The sequence below is a fragment of the Camelus ferus genome, chromosome 17 (assembly GCF_009834535.1).
Source record: "Camelus ferus isolate YT-003-E chromosome 17, BCGSAC_Cfer_1.0, whole genome shotgun sequence".
Classification (NCBI taxonomy): domain Eukaryota; kingdom Metazoa; phylum Chordata; class Mammalia; order Artiodactyla; family Camelidae; genus Camelus; species Camelus ferus.
Window position 1 is genome coordinate 23,980,234 of NC_045712.1, and position 25,059 is coordinate 24,005,292.

The following is a 25,059-nucleotide window of genomic DNA, read 5'->3' on the forward strand; positions in this document are numbered from 1 at the left end:
GCATGACAAAAATGTTTTTTTTTATTGTGTCTCTGAGATGAAATGAGAGGTCCTGACAGGGCCCAGTCCTCTGGCCTCTGCCCTCCAATCCCAGGGGCTGCCTCCCTGGTGGGGGACTGGTCTGACCCTTCAAACTCAGGCCAGGCCTAGGGGGCCTGGACAGTGGGTGAGCTCAAGGCAGGTGGTCAAGGAAGGCAAGGAGGGCGAGGTGGAAGTCTTGCGGCTTGTGAAGGTAGCAGGCATGGCCTGCGTCACGCAGCTTCACCACTGAGTGGTTAGGCAGGTGGCGGAGCTGCCGCAGTGACTCTCGTGCCAGGATGCGGTCCAGCTCCCCATACAGGATGAGAGTTGGGGTCTGCAGAGCAAGGCAAGGGGCTGTGATCCTGGGGTCTGATGAGGACTGACCCTGAAGCCACCTCCTTAGGAAATCTTCCCCAAACACCCCATTTCTTCCATCCAGATCAGGAATGGGGCCATGTGTCCTCCAGGTAAGACCTGAATCCTTTCCCCACCATGATTCGAGCCAGGGACAGGGAGCCAGGAGACCCTTTGGAAACCCTCCTCCCAGTACCTTCACAGCCCAGAATTGTTCCTGGGTGTAGTTCTGGGTGGAAGTGGGTGCAATGGGCACGAATCCCTGCAGCTGGTGGTGGCCTCTCATCAGGAATGGCAGAGCATAGCGGCCACTCAGCGAAGGGCTCACCAACACGGCATTCTTCACCTCCAGGTCCTGCAGCACTCGCTCCAGCAGCTCTGCCCGCCCTGCCTCTGTGCCTGCCTCCTTTGAAGGTGCTGAGTTCCCAAAACCTGGGAACAGCAGAAGGCATCTGCTGAGGGGGGCTGGGAAGGAATTCAGGCCTTCTTGCCCACCACGGTAGGGAAAAGAGATGGGGGGCAGTGGCACATAGCACCTGCTACCCCAGACTTCCCAGAGCTATTTTTTTTTTGTAATGTGATAGGCCTGCTAGAAAAAACATCTTTCATTCATTATATTGGCAAAACTAAAAAGACTGATAACATGAAGTGTTAGGGAAGATGTGGGGAAATGTGCACAGTCATACATGACTAATTGGAGGATAATTCCATATAGCATTTTTTGGAGAGTAAGATAGATTATAAATATTTATTTTAAAGATAAAAATTTTTTAAAAATATGTCCTTTAACCCATCAGTTGTCCTTGATGGCTACCCTACAGAAATTATTGCCCACATGCTCAGAGAAGCACATCCAAAGATGCTTTGACTTCCTTACTCAAGCATTTCAACTGACACTAAAAGCTAAATCAGCCACCAGGAAAGAAATGGCCAGATAAAACTGCTCTATCCCTCTGGTGGCTCACACTACAGCGAGGGAGGGTCAGACTACCTAGCATGATCCCTGAGACATGGTAAAGGAGGAGAGACCCAGGCTGCAGATAGACTGGCTAAGCAGGCAGGACCCCTGTCATGTTTATAGCCATCCACACACACAATCCTGCATATAGTCTGTGTCTCTAGGTATGGAAACGCCCCAAGAGGGGCTGGCACCCCCAGACTCCTTAGAGAGGTAAGAGGGAGAGAAACATGGCATGGGCCTCTGAGGGCATCACTCCTGTTTGATTTTTTAATGACAAGAATAATAGCATGGGGGGAGGGTACAGCTCATTGGTAGAGTGCGTGCTTAGCATGTACAAGGTCCTGGGTTCAATCCCCAGGCCCTCCGATAAAAATAAATAAATAAATAAACCTATTACCCCTGCCCAAAATTTAAAAAAAAAATAGCATAAATCATTTGTATAGCTGAAAAACAAACAAAAAGCTGCCTAGTTTGTCATCGAAAAGTCCAGTGAGATCTCCCCAGGCAATCGCTTGTAAGGAGGGTCATGTTTCTAACCGCTCTGGGACATGCAACCAACCACACTGCTGTCTTCAAGATAGAAAATAAAAACACAGACCTTTTTGTGTTGCCACCTTGCCTTGCAATCTGCCACTGCCTGTCCAGATATTGGGGTCTAGATGCTCCCCAGTCACACCTTAGGGCTCTCCTACTCCTCCAGTTGTCCGCTCTAGGAAACTGCCCCCGTAGACCCATGGGTAGGGGCTCTCACCTGGGAGGTCGAGGGCCACGGCCCGGTAGCCCCTCTGTGCCAGCAGCTGCAGCGTGCCCAGCTGCTCCCATGTGTAGGAGTTAAAGGCCTTTCCGTGGAGCAGTACCACATCCAACCTGTGGGTAGGCACACAGGGGAATGTGTGTTCTGGGGGTCTGGGAGTGGCCCACGGTTCTTTCATCCTAGGCTTCTCCCACAGCCCGCCTTCCCAGGCCCTGAGCACCCTGAATTAAGCTGGGGGTTCCACAAAGGGACTCCCCTTGGGCCTAGTCCTGGCACTATGCCCTGGGGTCAGCACCCACCTGCGGACCCGGTGGAATGGGATCACCTCGCGGTAAAAAATGGGGGCGTTGCCAGGGGTGAAACCAGCCAGGATCGTGACATTGGGATCTCTCCAGAGCCAGGAGGTCTGGTCAGGGGGTCCTGGCAGTCCCATGTACAGTAGCAGCATGAGCAGCAGGCCCAGGCCCAGCAGGGCTACCTGGGACCGGCTCATGGAGGTCTGAACCAGTCTGTAGGAGGAGAGGAGAGGGAGAAGAGGGTAGGGCTGAGATCCACAAGGCCCCCTGAACTCTTCCTCAAACCCCACCCAGAAGTCCCCGGAGAGGAAAAGCTCAGCCCTTGCCCTTTCTCCTGCTCTGGGCAAGGGTCTGAGGGTTCACACCCACTACTCCACATGCCAGGGCAAGGGCTCAGATACCTCACAGCATGAGGAGCATCTGAGATGTCCCCCTAGCATCGGTGGCCACCATTATCCTTGTGCCAGCTGAAACCACTTCCACTCATCAAGAGCTTCTGACAACCAGGCTCTGTCCTTGGCCCTTCACATGTAATTCCTCATGAATCCAATTAAGAATGCTGTGGAGCAGATATGACTATAGGTCTCCAACAAATGAGGAAATTGAAGCTCAGAGAGGTAAATTCTCATGCCCAACGTGCAGAGTAGCCAGTAGGGGAACTGGGACTTGAGCCCATGTCTGGCTTGCTAACCACCAGGCCACACTTGGTTTGCCAAGATGGAAACCTGAGCTGGGAGGTAATGGATGAACGGGAACCTTGCTAGTGGGATGGGAGTTGGGAGGGTTATTAAAGGTGAAAGACATTAAAAGGTAAAAGCATGTTTGGAAATGGTTCTTTTTATCACGCTGCATATAACAATGCTAAAATCAGAATGTGTTTTATAATTGAAGGGAATATCTAATACTCTACCCCAGCTAATATTAAGTGGGAGGGCAGATTATGGAGAATATCCTTGATGGAGGAAGTGCCTAGGCACGAGGGGGTATGAGGCTAGGGAGGAGCATGGCCCACCTAGAAACAGAAAGGGCAGCATGGAGGCTGGAGAGACGAATGTATCCCACCCCCCAGCTTCACGGCAAATGACCTGCTTCGTGGGCTCCTCCAGTCTGGATCCTTTGCCAGCCCAGAAGACAGACCTCAGGATCCAGGACCCAGGCAGAGCAGTTAGCCCTGCCTTTGAGATTCTGCTCTGTCAATTGCTGGCTATGTGCCTTCAGTTTGTCAATAAAACGGGGGTGACAACTTCATGGCTGCCTTCCCAAGCTTCCTGTGAGATTTCAATAATACAGTGAACTTGATGGGGGCTGTTGGGTCATCATGTCTTGGGTCTAGGATGAGCGGGCCTGCCTTGTTCCCAGATTCCAGTAAACACGTCTTTAATAAGTGCCAACTGGGAGCTGGGGAATCGCCTATGCCCTACCACCTCTCCCAGAAGCTTTGGGGATGTTTCCCAAGCCCCACCCCCAGGAGTCAGGGTTAGGTGGTGACTGCAGTGGCAGGCCAACTAGGGCTAATGGAAACCCAGCAGCTGGGTGGAGGAAGAGCGGGCTCCTCTCTTCTTTCTGACCGTGACCAGCCAGACTCGCATGCAAGCCTCCAACTGGTGTCACCCTAGGTTCCCACCAGGCCAAGCATGCACGCTGAACCTCTCTTCGTGGTGGTCCTGGGGCACTGGGGCTTCTCTCCAGGAAAAGAGGGACGGGACTTGTTGCTATGGTAACCCAGGCAGCTGGCACACTAGACAATATACTCTACAGATATGGGGGGGAGGGGGGAGCTGTACCCGCGTTAGGTGCTTGGCAGCCACGTTGACAATGACACATAGGTGTACACACGTGCACACAATGAGTCTTGTCCCCAAACACTTCATTTGTACAATCAATTCCCTGCACGTACACGCAGCTTCCTTGCACACGCGCGGGCCTGTGTGCAATCGATACTTGGAAATACACACCCTCAAAAATCACACACAGTCAGATACAGATAGACATACGCTTTCAAAATCATTTGCAGACCCTCATATTTCAAGCACAGTCATACACACAACCCTAAAACTACACATGCTCACAAGAAACACATGCACAGGCAGACAGATGGACCCCGCAAACACAGACCCTCAGAAATACATACACAGACTCTCAGGTAGAAACAGACCCTTAAAATCACACTCACAGAAATGCACACAGTAGACATACACAGACACCAGCGGGCAGACAGACCCACACACTCTCCCAACGCAGGCACAGAGAAACACTAACACACAATACACTGACACACACGTACACCCAGACCCCCAAGAACACACGCCGACAAACGTTCGCGGGCGTGCACACACACGCACACAACACGCGCGCGCGCGCGCACACACACACATCACACGAACATACGCACACCCGCTGTCCAGGCGCGGCCCCTCCCGCAGGACTCTTCCCCAAGGCGCCAGGACATGGGGCGGGGTAAGGACAGCCCGCCCCGGGCACCCTGCTGGCCTCACTCCCCTGGGACACTCACCCGGCCGACTGGGATGATCGACCGGCTCGGCCACTGCGGGGCGGGCTCAGCACAGGCGCAAACAGCCCCAGACAGCGCGGCGACCAGTGCGCTGCCTGCGCAGCTCTGCGAAAGGCTACCGGCACTAGGCGGCGGAGAGCGCGGCCACTGAGGCGCGCTTGCGCAGTCCGCAGTCGTAGGGTCCGCGCCTTGTAGACGCCTTGGAGAGGGGACTGGGGGTGGCGTCCCAACACAGCACACAGTCCTGGCCCCTCAGTCTAGATTTTCCAGATTGCTTTCGGGGAAGAACCACACGGCTTCTTCCCACCAGGCTCCACCCATGCTCAGTTTCTGTTCTGGACAGTTGAGTTTAGGATAACGGTTATCTTAAGAGGACCATATAGGGTTGTCACCACCACGGAGAACTGTATTAAGGACTTGGGGGCCTGTCGAACCTTAGAACAGTGTCCGGCGCGGAGGTCTCGCTGCATAACTGCCAGATATTAGTACCATTACGCAGCAGCCCCAGGTCTGAACCCAACCACTGCCCTGACTCCTACAAATACACAGGTGGCACGCGTTCGGTTAAAACCCGGGGTGGCCTCTAGGCTCCTTCACGTCCCCATAGGTCACCTATCCTTGGCGACATATGACCAATATTTGGTCTTCCTCTGGCCTGTGCTGCGAGGCCCCGCACAGGGAGGCTGCAGGGAACCTACAGGACTCACTTCTTATTAGCGCTCTTTGAGGCAGGCAACATCACACCGATTCTACAGGCAAGGAAATTGGCTCGGAGGCGTTGGGAAAAAGATCAAGGCTGGACATTGGCAAAGCTTCTCACTCAAACCTGTCGGGCCTCAACTGCGTGCCAGGCTCACAACTCCCGGCCTGGACAGCCCAGGCTGAGATTGAGGGGGATAGGGAGAAAGGGTGCTGAGAGCAACAGGGATGAGACCACAAAGGAACCTTCTTTCTCAAGCCACACCATGTGCACGTGGGGCAGGTCGCTGAGGGTCTCAGGCGCGACCCAGCGCAGTGCTGGGAGCACGTGGGGCCGCTGTGAAAAGATGGGCGCAGCAGCACCCACCGGCCCTGCGACGGCCTGTGACCACAAGAGGGAGCCTCGGAGCCGGGGCACGGCTCGGTCCCCGCCCTCCGGAGGGCCACATCCCCGCTCCAGCCCCTTCTCTGCTTCCCTGCCCCGGGCCCCAGTCGCCGCCTCCCCTCGCCGGCCTCCTGTCTGCGCAAGCCCACGCAGCTCCCCAGGTACCTGCCCCGCGCCCCCGACCCTCTCTTCCTCTCTCCAGCTAGAGCCCGCCCCCACCTACCCCAAGTTTCTGCCCTTCCCATATCGGCTCCCCCGGTCCCTTTCCTCGGGTCTGCCCCCACACCTTCTGCGTGCGCCCTACCAGACCCAGCGAGCCAGAACCGAGGTCCTCGGAGGGGACAGAGCGAGCGGTGGTGGCGCCGGTGACCGCGCCCTTGACCGCGGCGTCAGTGCGTTGGGCCCCAGCGGGCAGCGTGCTGAGCACCCCCCATCCCTTGCTGGCCGGAACTCCAAAGTTCCCGCTCACCGCTCAGCGCTCTGGTTTCCGCCCCTGGAAGATAGGATTTTTTACTCCAACCTCGACCCTCTCCGGCTTGCGGTGCCAACCCACGACCTGTAACAGTGTCTAGAAGAGGAAGAAGTTGACAAGCAATAGTCAGCTACTCAGAGTTGATTGAACATTGACTATGCTTACTACGGGCTAGGCACCGGCTGAGTGTTTTACGTGCCCGGCCTCATTCAATCCTATCAGCCGCCTATGAGCTGAGTACTATTTTGTTAGCCCCATTCGTAGAAAAGGATAATAACAATGAGAACAATAATCGTAATGGGAGCCCCATGTATTGAGTTATTTCTAAGATTGGGCACCCTCACTTGTCGATTCCTTTTTTTTTTAAACTGGTAAATTATTGAGGTAGGCTTTAATGTCCCAAATTTCAGATGAGGAAACCAAGGCCCAAGGCTGTACAATTAGGTGAGTAGCAAAGGCAGAAATAACACCTCTGTCTTCCTCACCCTAGAGCATGTTTGCAGAGTTCTGGGGGCCTCCTAGAGGCCTCCTTGTTGCTTCGGGAGGGTCCCCCACCCTCTCTGTGGCAGTCTTCCCGGTGCCCCCTGGGGCAGGGTGTTCCGGGGCTCCTCATCAGTCTGGCCTTGAACTACAGGCACTTCACCAGCACAGAGGCAGGTATGGCGGGCGTGGAGCTGCGTGAGGGCACCATCCAGGTGCAGGGTCAGAGTCTCTTCTTCCGAGAGGCTGGGCCGGGCGGTGGGCAGGCTGCCTGCTTCTCCGTGCTGCTGTTGCATGGTATACGCTTCTCCTCTGAGACCTGGAAGAACCTGGGCACGCTGCACAGGCTCGCCCAGGCTGGCTACCGAGCTGTGGCCATTGACCTGCCAGGTATCTCTGGGGCAGCCTTCTGGACAGGGATTGTGGGGGCCTCACAGGGGACCAAGGGCTGGGGGCTGGGAGACTGGGAGGACCTAGCCAGGCTGACCTCTGAGCTTGATAGGACACAGTGTACACTGCAAGGGCCTTCGGGCCTCTCTAATCCTCGTCCGAATATGGTCTGGAAGTGCCCAACTGTGTTGCCCAGGCAGTGTTTCTGAGCCTCTGTTTCCTCGTCTGTAAAGGGAGATAACCACAATCATTCTGGGGGTTGGCTCTGGTGAGAATGGAATGAGATTATCCATGTAAATTTGTGGCCAGTACCTGACACATAATCTGTGCTCAGCTGATTGGAAGTAAAATATTTTGAAAGAGCCATAACCACAGGCTCTGTGGAGAAGTGAGACTGAGTCTCCTGACACTCTGTGGACAGGGCAGGGCCTGGTGGGTGGCTAAGCCCTCAGTCATGATTTCACCTACAAAGCTCAAAGTTAGATCCTGGAGAGGCAGGGTCCACCCCAGACTGCCAGACATGACTGGCAGGCCCCAGCTTATGGTGCCAAGTGTGGAAGGGGCAGCATGGCTGACCTGCTCCCCTCACTGGCCATGGCCAGTATGGTTTTCAGTGTCCAAGGGCGGGCCTCCAGGCCAGGTTAGGATTGGTTCTGACAGTGGGTTGGGTTGAACTTCAAGGCCAAGGCCTTGAACTAATCTCTCTGTAGAAGGTAGGGACTAATTGGAGGGGAGGTATGTGGGCAGAGCTAGCCCCTCAGCCACAGTGCTGGAGGCATCCACCCTGCTGGTCCTGGGACAGATGTCTCTGAAGCAGTTAACTCACTTAATTTTCACAACAATTTTAAATGGCAGATACTTTGGTTATCTCCTTTTAACAGATGGGGTAACTGAGCAGCTGAGAGAGGGCTGAGGGGACTTTCCCAAGGTCACATAGTAAGTGGAGAACTGGGACTTGGACTCAGCCATGTTGGACTTCAGAGCCTGATTCTTTGAGGACACTATACTGCTGGGGGAGATGGGCACAAACACATAGGGAAATGCCTTATAGCTTGCTCCAGATATGACAGATCTAGGCTGCTTTAGGAATAAACTCAGGTACGTTGCATGCTGCCAGAGATTGACCTAGGAGGGCTTCCTGGAGGAAGGAAACCTCTCTCCCCTGTTTTCCTACTCACCACCTCTGTCTCTCCCACACCTGAATCCCTGCAGGTCTGGGGCGCTCCAAGGAAGCGGCAGCCCCTGCCCCTATCGGGGAGCTAGCCCCGAGCAGCTTCCTGGCAGCTGTGGTGGATGCCTTGGCCCTGGGCCCCCCTGTTGTGATCAGCCCGTCGTTGAGTGGCATGTACTCCCTGCCCTTCCTCACGGCCCCAGGCTCCCAGCTCCGGGGCTATGTGCCAGTGGCCCCCATCTGCACTGACAAAATCAACGCTGCTGACTATGCTGGTGTGAAGGTACCCCTGTGCGGGAGGCTGAGATATCCCTGCCGGGAGCAAGGAAGGGTCCATTCCAGGACTCTTCCTCATCTGGGGAGGGGGTAACCAATGAGTGGCTTCTGTGGGGAGCTGAACCACCAAATTCTGCCCTTTTGGTAACTTATCAGCAGATTACTGTGCCAAGCCTTATGCTAAACTGTGTGCCGGGCAGACACAAATTCATGCCTCTCTGTTCCCCTGCCCGACTCTACCCCCGCTATGGGCCACCTTGTCTCTCCCTCTCATCTGAGGTGACCCCAGGGACTGACATGATGGGGAGGGCTGGAGCTGATCTCCAGGAGACTGGGGCTGGTGTGGCAGGTCCCTGTTGACTCTGCCTCCCTTTCTTTTCTCTAGACCTCGGTTCTTATCGTATATGGAGACCAGGACCCCATGGGTCAGACCAGCTTTGAGCACCTGAAGCAGCTGCCCAACCACCGGGTGTTGGTCCTGGAGGGGGCGGGGCACCCCTGTTACCTTGACAAACCCGAGGAGTGGCATACAGGGCTCCTGGATTTCCTGCAGGGGTTAGCATGAGGCCCAGGCCTGCTGATGGCGGTGGGGCAACCTGCCTGCCTTGGGCTCTCTCTCATTCTCTCTCCCTCCAGGGCTCCTGCTCATTATGCACACGCAACACGTGTGTCTGTCTGTCTTTTGTCTCTTAGGGTCTATCTGTCTTTTCCTCTTCCTCTTTCTCTTGCAGTGACAGACTGGAGCGGTGAAATCCAGAGAAAAAAATTAAGGAATCAAGGAACATAATCTGGTGGAGGGTAATCCATTAGATGAGCTTCCCTTATAGACATTCCTGCTGGGCCTGCACTCCTTCCTCTGCTCTGACCAGCCTTCCCCCACCTCCCACCTCCTCTGCTCCTTTGGCTGCCCTGCTGAGCATTCACACCCCTTACCCCCACCTCTCAGGCCACGGATACATACATGCCCACCCACATGTTTCTGGAGGGACAGGCACACTCTCCCAGCAGCTATGCATTGCGCGCGCGCGCACACACGCACGCGCGCATACACGCAAACTGTGCCTCTCATACAACACTTGCACAGGCACATGCTGCCCTTCTCAACCATATAGCATGCCACATCTGGGAAGGTGGGGACCTCATGGGCCAGGCCTTGCAGGAGATCCTCTGCCAGGCTTAGGTGTGGCCAGCTCTGAACTTCATTTACCCACAGGCTGCAACTGGCCTTAGATAAGAAATGCCCCCAAAAGCAGAGGGCCACCCATTCCATCCTCAGGTCTCCCAGCTTTCCCCCCTCCTTCTGGGTGCTCCACAGAGCCTCAGGTTATTAGGCCTGGGTCTTCTCAATCGAGCTTGCTTCCTGCGCTGAGGTTTGGGGGCTGGGGAGACGGAGAGCGGAGGTCTGTGAAATAAAGTGATGCAATTAGACCCCGCAGGCTCTCGCTGTCTCCGGAGCGCCGCCCCTCCCCCGCCCCCCTTGGGCCGGCCACGGTGGCCCCTCCCCCACCCTGGCGGGACCAGATGGTCCCCCTGCCCTTTGTCCACCGGGCCAGATGGAGGGGAAGGGAGATTGGATTCCCCTCCCCACCCACACACACCCAGGTGCCAAGAGACTCAGCTGTAGGGGGAGGTGGAGGTCAGTGGGACCAGACTGAGCCGATTACGGATGAGAGGGGGGAGGTAGATTTGCGCCCGCGGCGGCGGGAGGTGCGGTGCGGGAAGGGGAGAGCTTGGGAACCGCCCAGCTCCTCCCCCTACTCTTACGCCTTCCCTAGTCGAGTACTCAACTGTGCGGCGTCCCTGGCGACCCTAGCCCGAAAAGGAATTGTGGGGGTAGCTTTGGGGGAATCACGGGACGGGTGCACAGGGTCACACCGCTCTCAGGCACCTCCTCCAGCTGGTCTGGTAACCTGTACTGGACGGACAAGGGCCGGGCCTCGCGGAAGCTGTGGGTGGCTGAGGAGTGTGGGGCTTGGTGGGGGAGAGCCCCGCGCGGGGATGGATGGCGCAAAAGCCAGGAGCTCCGGGAACCCGGCCCGGCCGAGGGTCGAAACCCGAGCTCCGAGGGAGCCGAGCCGGAGCAGGGCAGCGCGGGGGCTGGCAGCAGGGCCGAGGCCGAGATGGGGGTGCAGGGGGCTCGGCAGAGGCGCCGGGCTGGCGGCGCGGGCGGGAAGGACCGGCCAGCGGAGAGCGGAGGGACTGGGAGTGGGGCGCAGCGCGGGCTGTGCGGGAAGGACCGCGGCCGGGACCGCGTTTTAGGCCGGTTCCCCGCCTCGCTCCCGACTCCTGGGGGTTGGAGGAGCCGCCAGGGAAGGGTCGCCCCAGCCCTCCCGGAAGCGGCCGCCGCTCCGGGCGCACCGCGGTGCGCGGGGCGGGGCGGGCGGCTGCGGCACTTGGGCGGCTGGGGCGGGCCCGCCGCGCTGTAATCGGATCCGGGGAGGGGGCGGGGAGGGGCCGGGCCCGGCGGGCCGGGGGTGGGGGGGGGGCGCGGAGCCGGGCTCCGGGCCGGCCGGGCTCCGCGCCTGTCAAACCCCTCATTGTTCGCAGCTGATGTCACTCGCAGTTGTGAGCGGCCGCCTCTCCCGGGGACAATGTGGGACTGAGCGGCCCAGCCGCCGCGCCGCCGCCGCCGCCGCCGCCGCCGCAGGACAGCCCCAGCGAGGTAGGGCGCGGGCCGGGCGGGGCACCGCGGGCCGCGAAGTTTGGGGGTTCGGCCAGGGGCGGGGAGCCCGCGCTCGAGTCCACAGGCTGGGGTCCCGGGTTTGAGAGACTGGGAGACTGCGAGGAACATGTTCCCTGTCTGTCCCACACGGGCCCAGGCCTGCACAGGTGGGGGGAGCTGGTCTGCCAGAGGAGCCCCCAACACCAGGGAGGGGCTTCTTGGACCTGAGACCCCAGATTTGAGGCCCTCATCCCACCTGCTGTTTCTGTCCTTTGGACCTGCTCCTCTCTTGTCCTCCTGCTTTGGGTTCTGGTTCTGCTCCATCTGTGTCCCCATATGCCATTTCCCTGCAGTTCCTGGCTCAGCACACACCCCTTCCCATTCTCTGCAATCCTTAGGGGAGCCAGACAGACCTCCAGGCCAGGGGTGTGTGGAGATGACAGTTGGGGGCTCCGAGTGGCCCCTCGTGCCCTGGGGCTCTTCAGCTCCTGGGCTCAGACCTAGCTTCTTAGCTGAAGTCCTGGGAGGTGCGGGGGCTCTGGCTACTCACTTCAGCACGGCCCTGGAGCCTCCCTGGCCAGGAGATGGAGGTACCCGCCTCCTCACTCTCCTATCCCAGGCCCGCCATCTTGAGACCTGTGGCACCCTGTGCCCTGCCCGGCTCCAGCACCCTGGGGAGTGGTCTTCAAGGGGATGCACCCAAGGCCAGGTGCATTCCCTTCTCCCAGAATGTAGGCTCTTGGCCCCCTCAAGCCCAGGGTGATCACCTTCTTGCTGGACCAACAGAGCTTGTGTCCCGGGGGCCCTTCTTCCCCTACAAAGAGCATTTAGAACCCAGGGACTCCCCAGGACCTTAAATCTCGGCTCCCACCTTCACTTTTTACTGAGGTTATCCTCATTGCTTCAGAGCCAGCAACTGAGACCCTATCTTTACCATCTGAAGATCCCCCAGCCCCTCCAGGCCCTAGGAGCCCCTTCAACCTCCAAGGCACCCCCATCCCAGCCCCCACCCCCCAGCCTTCATCAGCATGCAGGCTCAGGCTGCCCAAACACAAGGGGATTGTTCTTCTTGCATGCTCAGGGTGGGGGGCTGGGAGCAGGCGGCCCACACACCCTGGCAGGCCCAGGCCATAGGGAGGCTGGTTTTGCCCCACCCTGTGTCCCCAGACAGGCTCTGTCCACCCTCCCTACTCCCATCACTGCTCCCCTGCAGCCTCCATCACCATTGCTTAGTGGCACTGATCTCTTGAGGGAAGAGCTCTGAGCTGCACAGGTGGACCCCTGGGTTCTCCCAGCTCAGCCAGTTGCCTCTCATGTAGCCTTACAAACAAGCCCCTTCCTCTCTGGACCTCAGGTTCCTCTCTGGTGGGGCCCTTACAGCTGTGACAGGCCGAGCCTGACTTTGTGAAACCCACACCACTCCACAGCTCTTCTTCCAGCTCCCCTTCCCCATGGGGAAACCCACTCTGGGCCCCCAGAAGTCTCAAAGCACAGCACAAATCCCCCACTCCAGTAATATGTACAGGGAGCCCCTAAACCCAGAGAAACAGCAGGAGCAGGGGCTGGAGGTGCTGAGGAATGGGAACTGGGAATACTGTCCAGGCAGATCCTCACTCTCCCATGTGACTGGTCCTCTTCTCACTCTACCCTCACTGCTCCTCTGGGACCCTTAGCCCCATGTCTCATCCCTAATTCCTCTGGGCCCTGCAAGCCCTTTCTTCTTCCCGCACACTAAACCTGGTCCTAGCTTCTACCCTCCTGAAGGACCTCCTGCTCTCCTGGAACTCTCTGTGTAGAGGAAAGACAGGCTTGGAAATGCTCAGTTGAGGCTCCTTTGAGTTGCAGGCATCTTTGGGGGAGCAGATAGGCCTGAGTGATTACATCTGACTTGGAAAGTTGGGGAGGGCTTCACAGAGGAGGTGGCATTTCAGAAGGATTTGGACAGACAGTGGGGAGGATGGGCATTTCAAGCTGGGATCAGCCTGGGCAGAGGCCCAGAGGCCCAGAGGCCTGGAGGTGCTAGGCATGTTTTGCAGTCTGTTGTGTGTGGGGGATGGGGTGGAAATGAGACAAGAGAAATTGGCAGGGGTCAAATCATGAAGGGCCTTGAGTGCCTGTCATTGGAGGCACTGGGGAGCAAAGGATGAGCAGCAGAGTGGCCCAGTCTCCAGCCTGCAGAATGGAAGCTAGAGACATTTCTCAATTTGGGTGAGACAGTGACAGGATGGGTACCAGTGGGTGGGGCTGTACTATGAAGTTGAGCCCTTTCTCCTGGAATCCAGTCTGGGCCTGAGCCTGCCTTACTTTCCCTTGGCTGTGAGGACTCTTGGGGGGTTGTCTAATGATGCTCAAAGGAGGCTGTAGCCCTTCTGGCACCAGCCAGCCTGTCAGAGTGTCCCTCCTCTGCCTCGCATTGAGTCTACAGGACAGTTCTAGGTCAAGAAAACAGAGGCTGGAGCTCATGGACCTCAGGCTGCCCGCCTTCAGGGCCCTTGTCCCCTCACTCTCCTAAGAAATGGCTATGAATGGCTATCCTGGTAGGTTGTAAGGCTTAGAGCCTGGGTGCATGGGTCTGAGGATGCTGGGGCAGTCCTTATGGAGGCCTGGCTAATCAGGAAGGGTGAGCATGCCCAGAGAAGGAGATGGGCAGGGGAGTCAGGATCCCTCAGTGCCAATCCCCTCCAGGCCCAGAGTCCACCCTGCCTGACCCACCACCACGCCCTGCTTTGCCTGATGCCCCGAGCCATTCCCCAGCATCACTGGGTGTGGCCAGCATGGCTGCTTTTGGAGTGGGAGTAGAAGGAAGCTGTTAGGTTGGAGGCTGGAGATGCTGAGGGGGATGTTGGGGGATGTGAGGTGGGGGATGAACTTGGAGACTGGACTTTCCTCTCTTCCCAGCCCAGGTGGGTCTCTAATCCCTAGCTGGTCCAGACACTGTGGCTAGCAGAGCCGAGGGAATCCCCCAAGGGGCGGGCCGGTCCACTTGAGTCGCCTGGCCCCAGGAGCCCTCCCCTCCCCCGGATTGTTCTTGCTCCAGAACAAAGCCAGGGTGGACACTTGATCCCTGCATGCGGGGGGGGGGGGAGCTGGCTAAGCCCCCGGCCCTTTGATTGGGCAGCTGTCATGAGAGAGAGACAGCTGGGGGGGAGGGGCAGGAAGGGGCAGTCGCCATCGCTTACACAGCTGTCACACACACCCCCCCTGCCCCCTCCAGCTTGAGTGGCAGGAAGCCAGGGACAGAAGGAGTGGGCACTGCATCTGGGGAGGGGGTCTGGGGAGCAGGAGGGAAAGCCTGAGGTCAGAGGCCTGCTCTGAGCTTAGTATGTTCTGCCAGGGAGCCCTGCTGAGCAGAGGGGGCTGGGCACCCCCAAAGGTGAGCTGGAGGTCAGTATGGCTTGACGCGTGGCTGCCATGTGGGTGACCCAGCAGGGACCCAGGGCCCACTAGGCTGGAGCAGCAAATAACTCCTTAGAGACCCAGTGAGGGTAGAAGGGGCGCCAGTACGCCTAGTAGGGCTGCTTGTTCTTAGGGCTCTTAGGGAAATAATTAGGGAAACCTGTGTCACAACCCCTGGTTCTCCCCTAAAGACAGGAAGAACCTTGGATGTCCCTCAGAACAGAAATGACACAGAGAGACCAGCCACTGCCCCCTGCCCCCAGCCCATGTACATATATAGCACAGGTTGGTAAACTGAGGTCCAGGTCTGGTCCAGGCCTAACCAAGGCCACCCTCTGAATTTGGGGAAATGGGGCTCTGCCGTGGTCCCAGGTACCTTTTTTAGGGCAGGAGCCCTAGTTCTGCCATGTCATGGCCCTTCTGCCCTATTTTCCCAGGAGCCTTTGCCCACAGAGGGTACGTAGAAATGGTACGGGGTCAGTGTCAGGTCTCCCACAGGAGACTGCCCCAAAGGGGTCCCTAAGCCCCAGAAAATTCTGGAGCTTAAGACTGTGGCTCTGGATGAGCTGTCAGTCCTTTCCAAACACAGCCCACGTCTACTAGCCAGGCAGAGGTCTCAGGGATTACTGATGCCTGCTCCCACCTTTGAAGAGCACCCCCACACCTAGGAAGAGGACTGACAGACCCAGACGGGACAGCCAGAAACGGGAGGCAGACAGGGCCTGTGACAGAGCCTCGCACTAGCAGGAAGGACCCTGCTAGTCCCACCACGCCCCACCTCTCTGTGACCTTGGGCAGGTTACAGACCCTCTCCAGGCATCAGGCTCAATTTCCCTTTGGAGAATTGGTCTGTTCAGATAACCAGTGTGTTCTGAGCACCTTCTCAGGCCTGGCTCTGGCCTGACCTCTGGGAACACAAGGAGAAGGCGGCAGGCAGCCTTCGCTCCTGCTCTAAGGGACTCCCGGGCTGGTTAGGACAACAGAAACCAAACGCGTCATCATGAGTGTTTCTCTGGGAGAAGTGCAGGCAGCTGGGGGATTGTTACAAGGGCAGCTAGCATGAGGTTGGCCAGGATGCTCACAGAGCACCATCCCTGCATCCAGTGTTGACCTCTGACCTCTGGAGAGCCTATGGGCAGAACTTGAGACAGAGGAGCAAGTGCTGGGGAGGCGACAGTTACTGGGTGCCTGGGGAGACAGGATTGTCACCCCCATGGTACAGATGAAGAAACAGGCCTCAGGCCATACAGTGGCTTGCTCAGACTTCCTGAGAAAGCCAGGCTGGGAGCCCCAGCCCTCCTCCTCCACACGCAAGCTCTGGCTAGCAAGGGAGGTTCTGAAGAGGGCATTGGACAGAGCTCCATACCGTTGACCATCATGTCAGGATAGGGCAGGGAGGTGCCCAGAGGACTCCGGAGTGCTCGAGCCCAGTACACTCATTACGGCTGATGCCCTCCCGGATGGTAGAAGTTTGCAGGGTGGGGGCTTGGTGTTGGCTCAGACTTGGTCCCAGTTGGTTCCCTCCCTGTTTTCCTACTCGGGGTCTGGTCCTCCAGTGAGCTCCCCATTAAGGCTGAGCCTTGGCGGGAGACAGCCACTGGAGGAGAGGGATTTCCAAGCAGGATTAAGGTTCAGGATTAAGTTGGGGCATGAAAAGGGGTCGGATGGGGAGGGCTGGTGGCTGGGCTAATCCCAGCAGCTAATCTCCAGCTCCTTCCTCCATCAGTTAACGGCCTTGACATTACCCAGCCCCGCAGTCCCTTTCTTACCCATTACCCAGTCCCAGGGGGAAGTAGTCCCTCAATTTTACGGGTGAGGACATTGGGACTCAGAGCCCAAGTGACTTGTTTCTTGTAAAGTAGGAAGTGCTCCAGGCTGAGAATGTGGCGAGCCTGGACACTTCTTACCTCCTCAGCACATAGGAGGTGTGCTTGGAAAGCCACTGTACAGACTGCTGGTCCTCTGACACCCAACCGCCATCCCCTAGTCCTGAATGAACCTTGCCCACAGCTGATTTGCAGGAGCCTCTGCTTTAGTGACCTCTAGTGGGCAGACCTCTAGTGGGCAGACCTCTAGTGGGACTTCCTGGAGCCTCACCACCTTCACTTCCACCCTCCTTTCAAGACCGCCATGGCTCCCATGGCTGCTCCAGCTTCCTCTCCAGCTACTCTTCATGCTCTAGCCAGTGGGGCTCTGGCCCCTAGACACAAGTGCCTCTTGTTTAAAGTAACCTTTCAACCTTAACCCAACCTTCAAGGCCCCATTCACAGGGGTCCCCTCTTCCAGGAGGTCAGGGAGGAGGCACCCCTTCTCTGGACTCTCATACCCTCCTAGTTAATTCTTTCTTCTAATGTACAAAGGGAAGGGAAGGATACTCATGGAGACTGGGTGCCTGCCACGTGTGCTTATCTCATGTTAATTCCCCTAACACTGCAGGTAGGGCTGGGTATCCCCTTCTTACACGTGGGGCAGCTGAGGCTGGCCAGGTTGACACAGCTAGTGAGTTGCACATAGCACACAGGTCAATGTGACATTGAAACTTGGGGTCCACACTGTCTCCCTGCTCTGGGAGTTTGGCTAGCCTGGCTCTGGGATTCCCAGGTAAGGGCAGGGGACCCAAAAGAGAGCTGGGCTTCTCTCTAATCCCTCTTCCGCCACCCCTGCAGAGCCGGCCAGGCCACAGCGTGGACATATTCCAAGGCCACCTCGGCCCCAGCCCCGCCTGACAGGATGAGCGGCTCAGATGCGGGGCTGGAGGAGGAGCCAGAGCTCAGCATCACCCTCACGCTGCGGATGCTGATGCACGGGAAGGTGAGGGGGGTGGTTCTCAATGGCTCGGGAGGAGGTAGAGGGCAAGGCCAGGCCAGCTGGGAGAGAGTTTGATCTTGGGTGTCCAGTCTTTTGCAGAGCCCCTGCCCCAAGTGGGGGAAAGGGCAGGGCCTGGGGCATTGGTACCTGCTGACTCCACTCTTGTCTTGTTTGCAGGAGGTGGGCAGCATAATCGGGAAGGTAGGTGCCCGGTTCTGTTCTGCATGTCCCCTTCAACGTGAGGCCTCAGTCCATGAAAGGAGGCAATGACCAGTCAGCCTAAGAGCCATTCTCTATTTTGTCTCCTGCAGAAAGGAGAGACTGTAAAGCGAATCCGGGAACAGGTGAGGATGGAGTTTGGGAGAGGAGCCCAGGGCACCTGGTTTGGAGGGGAGGGGAAATCCCTGCCCCACCTTGTCCCTGAACCCACCATCTGGGATGACCAGTGAGTGCCCCTAGAAGGTGGCCGTTTCCATCCTGGGGCCTGCTGAGTGGAGGGGTAGGCAGGTTCCTGCCCGGGAAACAGAGAAGGAGCCGCACTGCCCGGCGGTTGTCCTGTATCCGCAGAGCAGCGCCCGGATCACCATCTCTGAAGGCTCTTGTCCCGAGCGCATCACCACCATCACCGGGTCTACAGCAGCTGTGTTCCATGCAGTCTCCATGATCGCTTTCAAGCTGGATGAGGTCTGGGGCTTGCTAGGGTGGGAGGCCAAGGGTGGTTCCTGGGGAGAAACAGGATTCCGACGCCACAGGATGGCTACAGGTGGGAGGGAAGGCCAAGCCCAGGGCAGGCTTCTCTCGGAGTGGGATGGGGGAGGGCTTTGCTCCTTCATCCCGCAGCAGGAAGGTGTCCCGGGGGTGGAGAAGCAGCAGGGGTGTGCACAGCCAACCCACAGTCTTCCTGCCCAGGACCTTTGTGCTGCTCCGGCAAATGGGGGGAATGTCTCCAGGCCTCCAGTGACCCTACGCCTGGTCATCCCCGCAAGCCAGTGTGGCTCGCTTATTGGGAAGGCCGGCACTAAGATCAAGGAGATCCGAGAGGTAAGGGGAAGGGGCTACCAGCCTCAGGTCTTACCCTTCTGTTTCGAGGGGCACCTGGGCTTATGGCTTCCTGTCCCCTGAGGAACTCCAAGCCTGGGCACTCTACTCTGGGTTATGGGAGTAGCCGGAGGTGGCCCTGTTCTCTGCTTGCAGACTACAGGTGCCCAGGTGCAGGTGGCAGGTGACCTGCTCCCCAACTCCACTGAGCGTGCTGTCACCGTGTCCGGGGTGCCTGATGCCATCATCCTGTGTGTGCGCCAGATCTGTGCTGTTATCCTGGAGGTGCTGCCCTGGGGCAGGGAGAGAGGGCAGGGGATGGGCCCATCCCCTGCCTTGTCAGGCCCCTAAATCCTCTGCATGTGACCCCAGGTAGAGGGCAGGGCGGGGCTGCAGGGATGGATTAGGAGCTCCAGGATGTTGGGATACATTTACCTGGGGGCTATGGGGAGGGCCTTGGGGAGGTCAGGGAGTCCTGAGAGGGTCCTGATAGAGCCTCCCCATTTGTGCCTTCCAGTCCCCACCCAAAGGAGCCACTATCCCATATCATCCAAGCCTCTCCTTAGGTACTGTCCTTCTCTCCACCAACCAGGTGAGGGGGGACAGCAGGAGGGGTGGGACGTGTTACTGGAGCAGGGGGAGGAAACGGAAGAAAGAATTGGGGGTCCAGGGAGAGGTGGGGAGGAGTGACCCTGGCCAAATTGCCCTGACCTGTCACATAACCACTTTTACCCACTTTGTGTCCACAGGGCTTCTCCGTCCAGGGTCAGTATGGGGCTGTAACCCCAGCTGAGGTGAGTGACTACAGCCCAGGCACCCCTTCCTGTACCAAGCCTCCTCTGACTCCTGACCCCTCTTCTCGGCACAGGTCACCAAGCTCCAGCAGCTCTCAGGCCACGCAGTCCCCTTTGCCTCACCCAGCATGGTGCCAGGTGAGCAGCCCCTGCAGCAGAAGGCGGGGGAGATCCCAAGGGGCCGGGCAGCGCCCCCTGGAAAGGACGTGGGGTGGCAGGAAAGGCCTGGAATCACACCCAATCCCTCTCTCCCTCTAGCAGGACTGGATCCTGGCACCCAGACCAGCTCACAGGAGTTCTTGGTTCCCAATGACGTGAGCAGGGGATGAGGTGGTTTGAGGGCGGGTAGGGGGCCCAGGGGCCTGGGCCTCACCGAGGGTTGACTTCTGCACACCCTCCCCCAGCTGATCGGCTGCGTGATTGGGCGCCAGGGCAGCAAGATCAGTGAGATCCGGCAGATGTCAGGGGCACATATCAAGATCGGGAACCAAGCAGAGGGCTCTGGTGAGCGGCATGTGACCATCACTGGTTCCCCAGTCTCCATCGCCCTGGCCCAGTACCTCATCACTGCCTGGTGAGTGTGGGGTAGGGGATTACAGGTTGTGGGGCTTAGGTGCCTGAGAAAGGCTGAGGTCGGGTGGGGAGAGCTGAACTCCCTTCTTCGGGGGCCTGTCCCCTGCCTCCCCTAATTCTGTCCCACTCAGTCCGTGTTGCCCCATCTGTCCCTCATGTCCTCTTTCCCCATCCCTGACACTTCTCCCTGGGTCTTTGGCTTCCCCATTTCTCCCCTCACCCCATATGTGTTTGTCCCTTCTTCCTATCCCTACTCTTCCAGCCTTTCCCATCTTCTCCCCAAAGACATCGACCCTATGTCATTGTTCTCAATTCCTCTCTATTTTTCATCTAATCTCACCCCTTATATTTGCCCTCACTGCCCCCTTTCTCACCCACCCCTCCACCTTCCCCTTCATCTCCTCCCTCTATCCCTCTTTCCAGTCTAGAAACGGCCAAGTCTACCTCTGGGGGGACACCTGGCTCGGCCCCCACAGACCTGCCTGCCCCCTTCTCGCCACCCCTGACGGCCCTGCCCACAGCTCCCCCAGGCCTGCTGGGCACGCCCTATGCCATCTCCCTCTCCAACTTCATCGGCCTCAAGCCTGTACCCTTCCTGGCTCTTCCACCTGCCTCCCCAGGGCCGCCGCCGGGCTTGGCGGCCTACACTGCCAAGATGGCAGCGGCCAATGGGAGCAAGAAAGCCGAGCGGCAGAAATTCTCCCCCTACTGAGGCCAGCTGAGGCACAGGCGCGGGGGCAGGCTGGACCGCCGGCAGGGGGCTGCCTCCTCACCTTACCTGCCCAAGGAGACTCCAGTCCCAGGGTCCCAAACGCCGCTAATGCCCAGACGCATGGATGCACCCTCTGTCCTGCCCCGGTCTGTGGGTGTTCCTGCTCTCAAAGTGGGAACAGTTTCCAGCCCAGGGTTTTGGGAGCTGCGGCAGCCCCAGTGTAGGGGGCTCCACCTCCTCTAGCTCTGTGCTTGGATGCAGGGAGCATCCTTAGTGCCCCCACTTTGGGGGGGGGGTCACTCATGCACTCCCCATCCCTTAGGGTCTTCCCACCTACTGCCCCCACTGTGGGGATCAGGGAGGAGACCTGGGGGGTGGCTGTGGGCCATGCTTCTCTCCCCACCTCCCTGCAGATTCCTGCTGCTTCCACTGATACCCTTTTGACTGGAATGGACTGACTGGGCTTGGCAGAGGGCAACCCAAAAAGGGGGCACTGCCGGGCAGCTGGGGGAGTGGCATGGGGGCAGGGGCCGAGTTCTCAGCAGCAGACACTCTGTACAGTTTTTTCAATCCCTGTTTTTGAATAAATATTCTCAGAGACCAGGAAGCTGTGAAACACTGTGGGTGTTGGCAAAACCTCCAGAAAAAGGGTGTGGCTAAGGGAGGCCCCAGAGGATCCCCACCTGTGACTCCAACAGCCGCGGTTGGGCTTCAGCCCCTTCCACATGCCAGTTCTAGAGCTTCAGGGCTCCTTGGGGGTCATGTTGTCCAGCCTCCTGCTGCTGGCACCAAGTAGATACGGTTGTTTTCCGAGCATTTTAGAAGCTGATGGAGGAGCTCCGGTAGTTTTGTCCAATCTCTCCTGGGTGCAGATGTCAGGAGGGTGGGGGTTCTTTCTGGGTGTCTCCCCACTGGTTCCTCTTGCTGTGGCTATAACCCAGACCCTGTTCTGCTTGGCCCATCCCTTTGGCTGTGAGCCCTTAGGGCCCTCTTCACTGTGATCCTGCCCACCTCTGCTCCTTCCTTGGCCCGGGGACCATCCATGAGTGTCCAAATCACCCAAGCTGGAGGAGCCCTTAGAGATGGTCCAAGACACAGATGGGAAAACAGACCTAGGGAAGGGTAAGTCTGTGCTCAAGGTCATGAAGAGATGGGTCCAGAACCAAGGATTCCGAGCTCCTAGAAGCCTCTGGGCCTTACTAGGCTGCAGGCCTCCTTTCTCCCATTCCAGAGCCAGAAGTCCAGGCAGGGCATTTGCCACACGCTGTGCAGGAGGCTGGATGGGCCCCTTCTGATACCACCCTGCTTTCTCCAGTCCCTGCTCAGCTTAACAGACAGATCTCTCAGGTGGCCTCTGGCATGCTCAGGCTCTCTCCTCCTGCCAAAACCTGGGTTTGTTCTGGTGCCTCAGAAGAGCCTAGAACAGGGCCCTCTGGAGGTCCCTGGAGGTGCTGCAGGAGTGCGCGAAGGTGCCAGGCCCGCGAAGTGCAGGCCCGCGGAGGCCGGGGCAGCGCTCGGCGGGCGAGGCGGCCCAGCGTTCGGCGCACGGGGCGCTGCAGCAGGCCATACAGGAAGGGGTGAGCGGCGAAGGCCGAGTAGGCTACCCAGGTGACGGCCGCCTCGGCCGCTGCGGCCTGCGCAGCGGGCGCCAGGCACGCACAGCCGTAAGGCAACCAGCAGGCTGCGAACTGGCCCACAGCCAGTGCTGGGGCCAGGGCTGCTTTGACCCCGCGCAGGCGAGGTCGGAGGGGCGGCAAGATGGAGAGGCGGCTATCCAGAGAGTCGGAGCGCGGCCGGGACCCGCGCGCGGGCCGTGGGGGCCTCAGGGCAGCGCGGCGCGCCACGAGAAAGATGCTGCCGTAGGCGCCGAGCAGCAGGAGGGCGGGCAGCGCGAAGGCCAGTAGCGCCCAGAGCGGCCGGAAGGGCCCGAGGCCCCCGGCCAGGACCGAGCAGCGAGCCGGGGCCGGGGGCGGTGCGGGCGGCGGCCCAAGCAGGGAGAGCGCGCCCAGCAGCGCCGCCGCGGCCCACACGGCGGTGAGTACGAGGGTGGGCGGAGGCCGCGCGCCGGGCCGTAGTGGGTGCACTATGAGGCGGTAGCGCGCCAGGCCGAGCGCGGCCACACCGAGCGTGCAGGCGGGCAGCAGCGCCGCCGAGAGGAAGCGCGCGGCGCAGCAGGGAGCGGGGCCCAGGCGCACGCGGCCCAGCCCCGGCGGTGGTGCTGCCAGCAGGCCCAGCGGCATGATGGAGGCGGCCGCCAGCAGGTCCACGATACACAGGTGCACCAGGTAGAGCGCGTCGCGCAGTCCCGGCGTGCGCAGCACCACGACCAAAAGTGCGCTGTTGCCCAGAAGTGCTGCCGCCTCCACGACAGCCGCCAGGATCAACCCTATTGAGGCTGCGACTTCTGGGGCGTTCAGCTCTGTGGTGTTGGCCATTCGAGGGCTCAGGCTTCACCCTGTGCTGGGATGCAGAGAGCTAAATGGAGCTTCCCTCTTCCCCGCCATTCCCTTCACCCGTCCCTTGCTCCTCTGGCCTCTCACCTCACAGGCTGCCCAGGCGCTGGCTCGGTCGCCCAGACTGCCATCCTCTTGGGGACTTGGCCGTCCCCATGGAAGGGTGCAAGGCTGGGACTGCGGCTCTCTTCTCCGCCCCAGCAACTCAGCCCCTGCTGGAGATGGTACTGGCTGTCACTCTGATGTTGCCCTTTGGAGATACACAGAGCTGACAAGGGAGGGGCAGGGCCTGGCACCAGCCCCCTGGGTCCTAGCAGCTGCCAGCTGGAGGCTGTGCTGTGGAAGTGCTGGGGGTGCCTCTGAAGGGGGGCCCAGGGCAGGCACAGGCTGGAGTCTAGACTGAGGATGTTAGCATGTGGGCTTTGGAGTTGGCCAGACCCTCTTCTGTCTTTCCCAGGGATGGGAAGTGCCCCGCTCCCCCCATCTGCTCTCTTCTGCCATCCCCGACAGTGGGAGTAATCAGATGGTTCGGCCTTTGTACTGAAGGGAAGCTGAGGTACCAGTGACACAAGAGCTGGAGCAGGGAGACCTCTAGGTACCCTCTGGTCCGCAGGAGGGCTGGTTCTCTCAGAAAGAGGAGGCAAGGTAAAGTGAGGGGAAAAAATCACAGGGCTTGGCACATAGTAGCTGCTCAGGTGGTATTTGCTTGGCACAGAATAGATGCTTCATGACAGTGTGTGGAATTAATGAGAGGAGACCTTAGGAGGCAACTGCTGGGTTTTTTTGTTTGTTTTGTTTTGTTTTTGCTGTTAGCAAACAAGTCCCCTTCTGCTAAGAACACCCTGAGTTTTCTTTAGGAAGCCACCCCTCCCCAACTCTCAGGACATATGGTTTGGTGAGCAAGACCCCCACCTTCCAGATTCCTGATTAGACACAAAACCCAGTCCTGACCAGTCAGTGTATGGTACTCCCCAACCCACAGTATTGGCTCAGGGAAAGCCACGTGACTCCAGTGGGACATATGCCACCCAGGTGTAGTCACCCAGTCCCATGGCAGAACCCCATCTATACCCTGATGGCTTGCATTGGTGTCCGAAGCTCCTTCCTCTCCCCTGAACCCCAGACTTGGGTATCCAATTGTCTCTTCAACATCTCCCCCAGTGCTTTGACCACTGGGCATCTCAAACATCCTGTGTCCAAGATAGAACCATGACTCTTGACCCCTCCCGTCTGCTCCTTCCAGTCTTCCCTATCTTAGTAAATGCCATCTCAGAATTTTCCACTGATGCCTCCCCCCCCCCCCCACGCCTCACATCTAATCCATCAGCCTGTCTGAATCCAACCATTTCTCACCACTGCTACCATGTTCCCAAACTCCATTACCCCTCATTGGGACCATTTCAGCATCCTGCTAACTGGTCTCCTGGCCTCTGCTCCTGCACTTTGTGCTGGTTATTGGCCTGTTTGCCCTCAGACCCATTCTCCGGTCTTCCCTGAGCCTGCTCTGCCTTCCAGGAAACTGTGTCCCCAGGCTCCTCTGCCAGTTGGTTTAGGGGTAGATTCAGCCACTGGAAGTTACCAGCAGAAGGCTGGAGTGTGGCAGGAGCGAAGAAGCTAGGGTATTTTCCCTCTCATGCTCAGCCTGGGATTCTGGAACTCCCTCTGTGGAAGACAGCCTCTCTCTCCATCGCTCTGGCTCCCTTCAGGCAGCCCCCTCTGTGGGTCTGGTGCCTGCAGGGTGACTCTGGTCTCTGGGTATTAGAATACTATTTCCTTCCCTTAGCCTTCCAGCCTAGGGGAGGTAGCAACTTCCTGCTGTTGCTGATCCTGGGATCACCTCACTATTCCCTTT

The 25,059-nt window shown here is 58.5% G+C and overlaps 3 protein-coding genes across 15 annotated transcripts in view; 1 reads left to right on the forward strand and 2 right to left on the reverse strand.

Moving 5' to 3' along the window:
• ABHD14A (abhydrolase domain containing 14A) lies at nt 1-6,634 on the reverse strand. 6 transcript variants are annotated; one of them, XM_032458386.1, is made up of 6 exons: nt 4,899-5,011; nt 3,472-3,654; nt 2,390-2,599; nt 2,088-2,203; nt 572-840; nt 1-355 (listed from the first exon to the last, which is right to left on the reverse strand). In XM_032458386.1, exons 3-6 carry the CDS (start codon nt 2,581-2,583, stop codon nt 173-175), a joined length of 762 nt encoding a protein of 253 aa, XP_032314277.1. In that variant the 5' UTR covers nt 2,584-2,599; nt 3,472-3,654; nt 4,899-5,011; the 3' UTR covers nt 1-172. The 6 variants fall into 6 exon arrangements, with proteins under 6 accessions (XP_032314277.1, XP_032314272.1, XP_032314273.1 ...); XM_032458381.1 differs by lacking the exons at nt 3,472-3,654; nt 4,899-5,011 and adding an exon at nt 6,452-6,634; XM_032458382.1 differs by lacking the exons at nt 3,472-3,654; nt 4,899-5,011 and adding an exon at nt 6,287-6,432.
• PCBP4 (poly(rC) binding protein 4) overlaps nt 5,930-25,059 on the forward strand; it is a 20,707-nt gene continuing 1,577 nt past the window's right edge. The window contains exons 1-17 of one of the 6 annotated variants that reach the window (XM_032458371.1): nt 5,930-6,143; nt 6,865-6,898; nt 7,089-7,324; nt 8,537-8,778; nt 9,157-9,326; nt 17,496-17,640; nt 17,815-17,838; nt 17,949-17,981; nt 18,205-18,321; nt 18,547-18,678; nt 18,832-18,960; nt 19,193-19,267; nt 19,425-19,469; nt 19,544-19,607; nt 19,728-19,783; nt 19,874-20,043; nt 20,663-21,357. In XM_032458371.1, the coding sequence (XP_032314262.1) occupies nt 5,945-6,143; nt 6,865-6,898; nt 7,089-7,324; nt 8,537-8,778; nt 9,157-9,326; nt 17,496-17,640; nt 17,815-17,838; nt 17,949-17,981; nt 18,205-18,321; nt 18,547-18,678; nt 18,832-18,960; nt 19,193-19,267; nt 19,425-19,469; nt 19,544-19,607; nt 19,728-19,783; nt 19,874-20,043; nt 20,663-20,978 (2,187 nt within the window). In that variant the 5' untranslated portion in view covers nt 5,930-5,944 and the 3' untranslated portion in view covers nt 20,979-21,357. The other 5 variants (XM_032458372.1, XM_032458373.1, XM_032458374.1 and 2 more) reach the window with 5 other exon arrangements.
• Nucleotides 21,311-23,846, reverse strand: GPR62 (G protein-coupled receptor 62). 3 transcript variants are annotated; one of them, XM_032458378.1, is made up of 2 exons: nt 23,295-23,846; nt 21,311-23,214 (listed from the first exon to the last, which is right to left on the reverse strand). In XM_032458378.1, the coding sequence occupies exon 2, from the start codon at nt 23,187-23,189 to the stop codon at nt 22,098-22,100; it is 1,092 nt and encodes a 363-aa protein (XP_032314269.1). In that variant the 5' UTR covers nt 23,190-23,214; nt 23,295-23,846; the 3' UTR covers nt 21,311-22,097. The 3 variants fall into 3 exon arrangements, with proteins under 3 accessions (XP_032314269.1, XP_032314271.1, XP_032314270.1); XM_032458380.1 differs by having other exon boundaries at nt 21,884-23,209; XM_032458379.1 differs by having other exon boundaries at nt 21,884-23,229.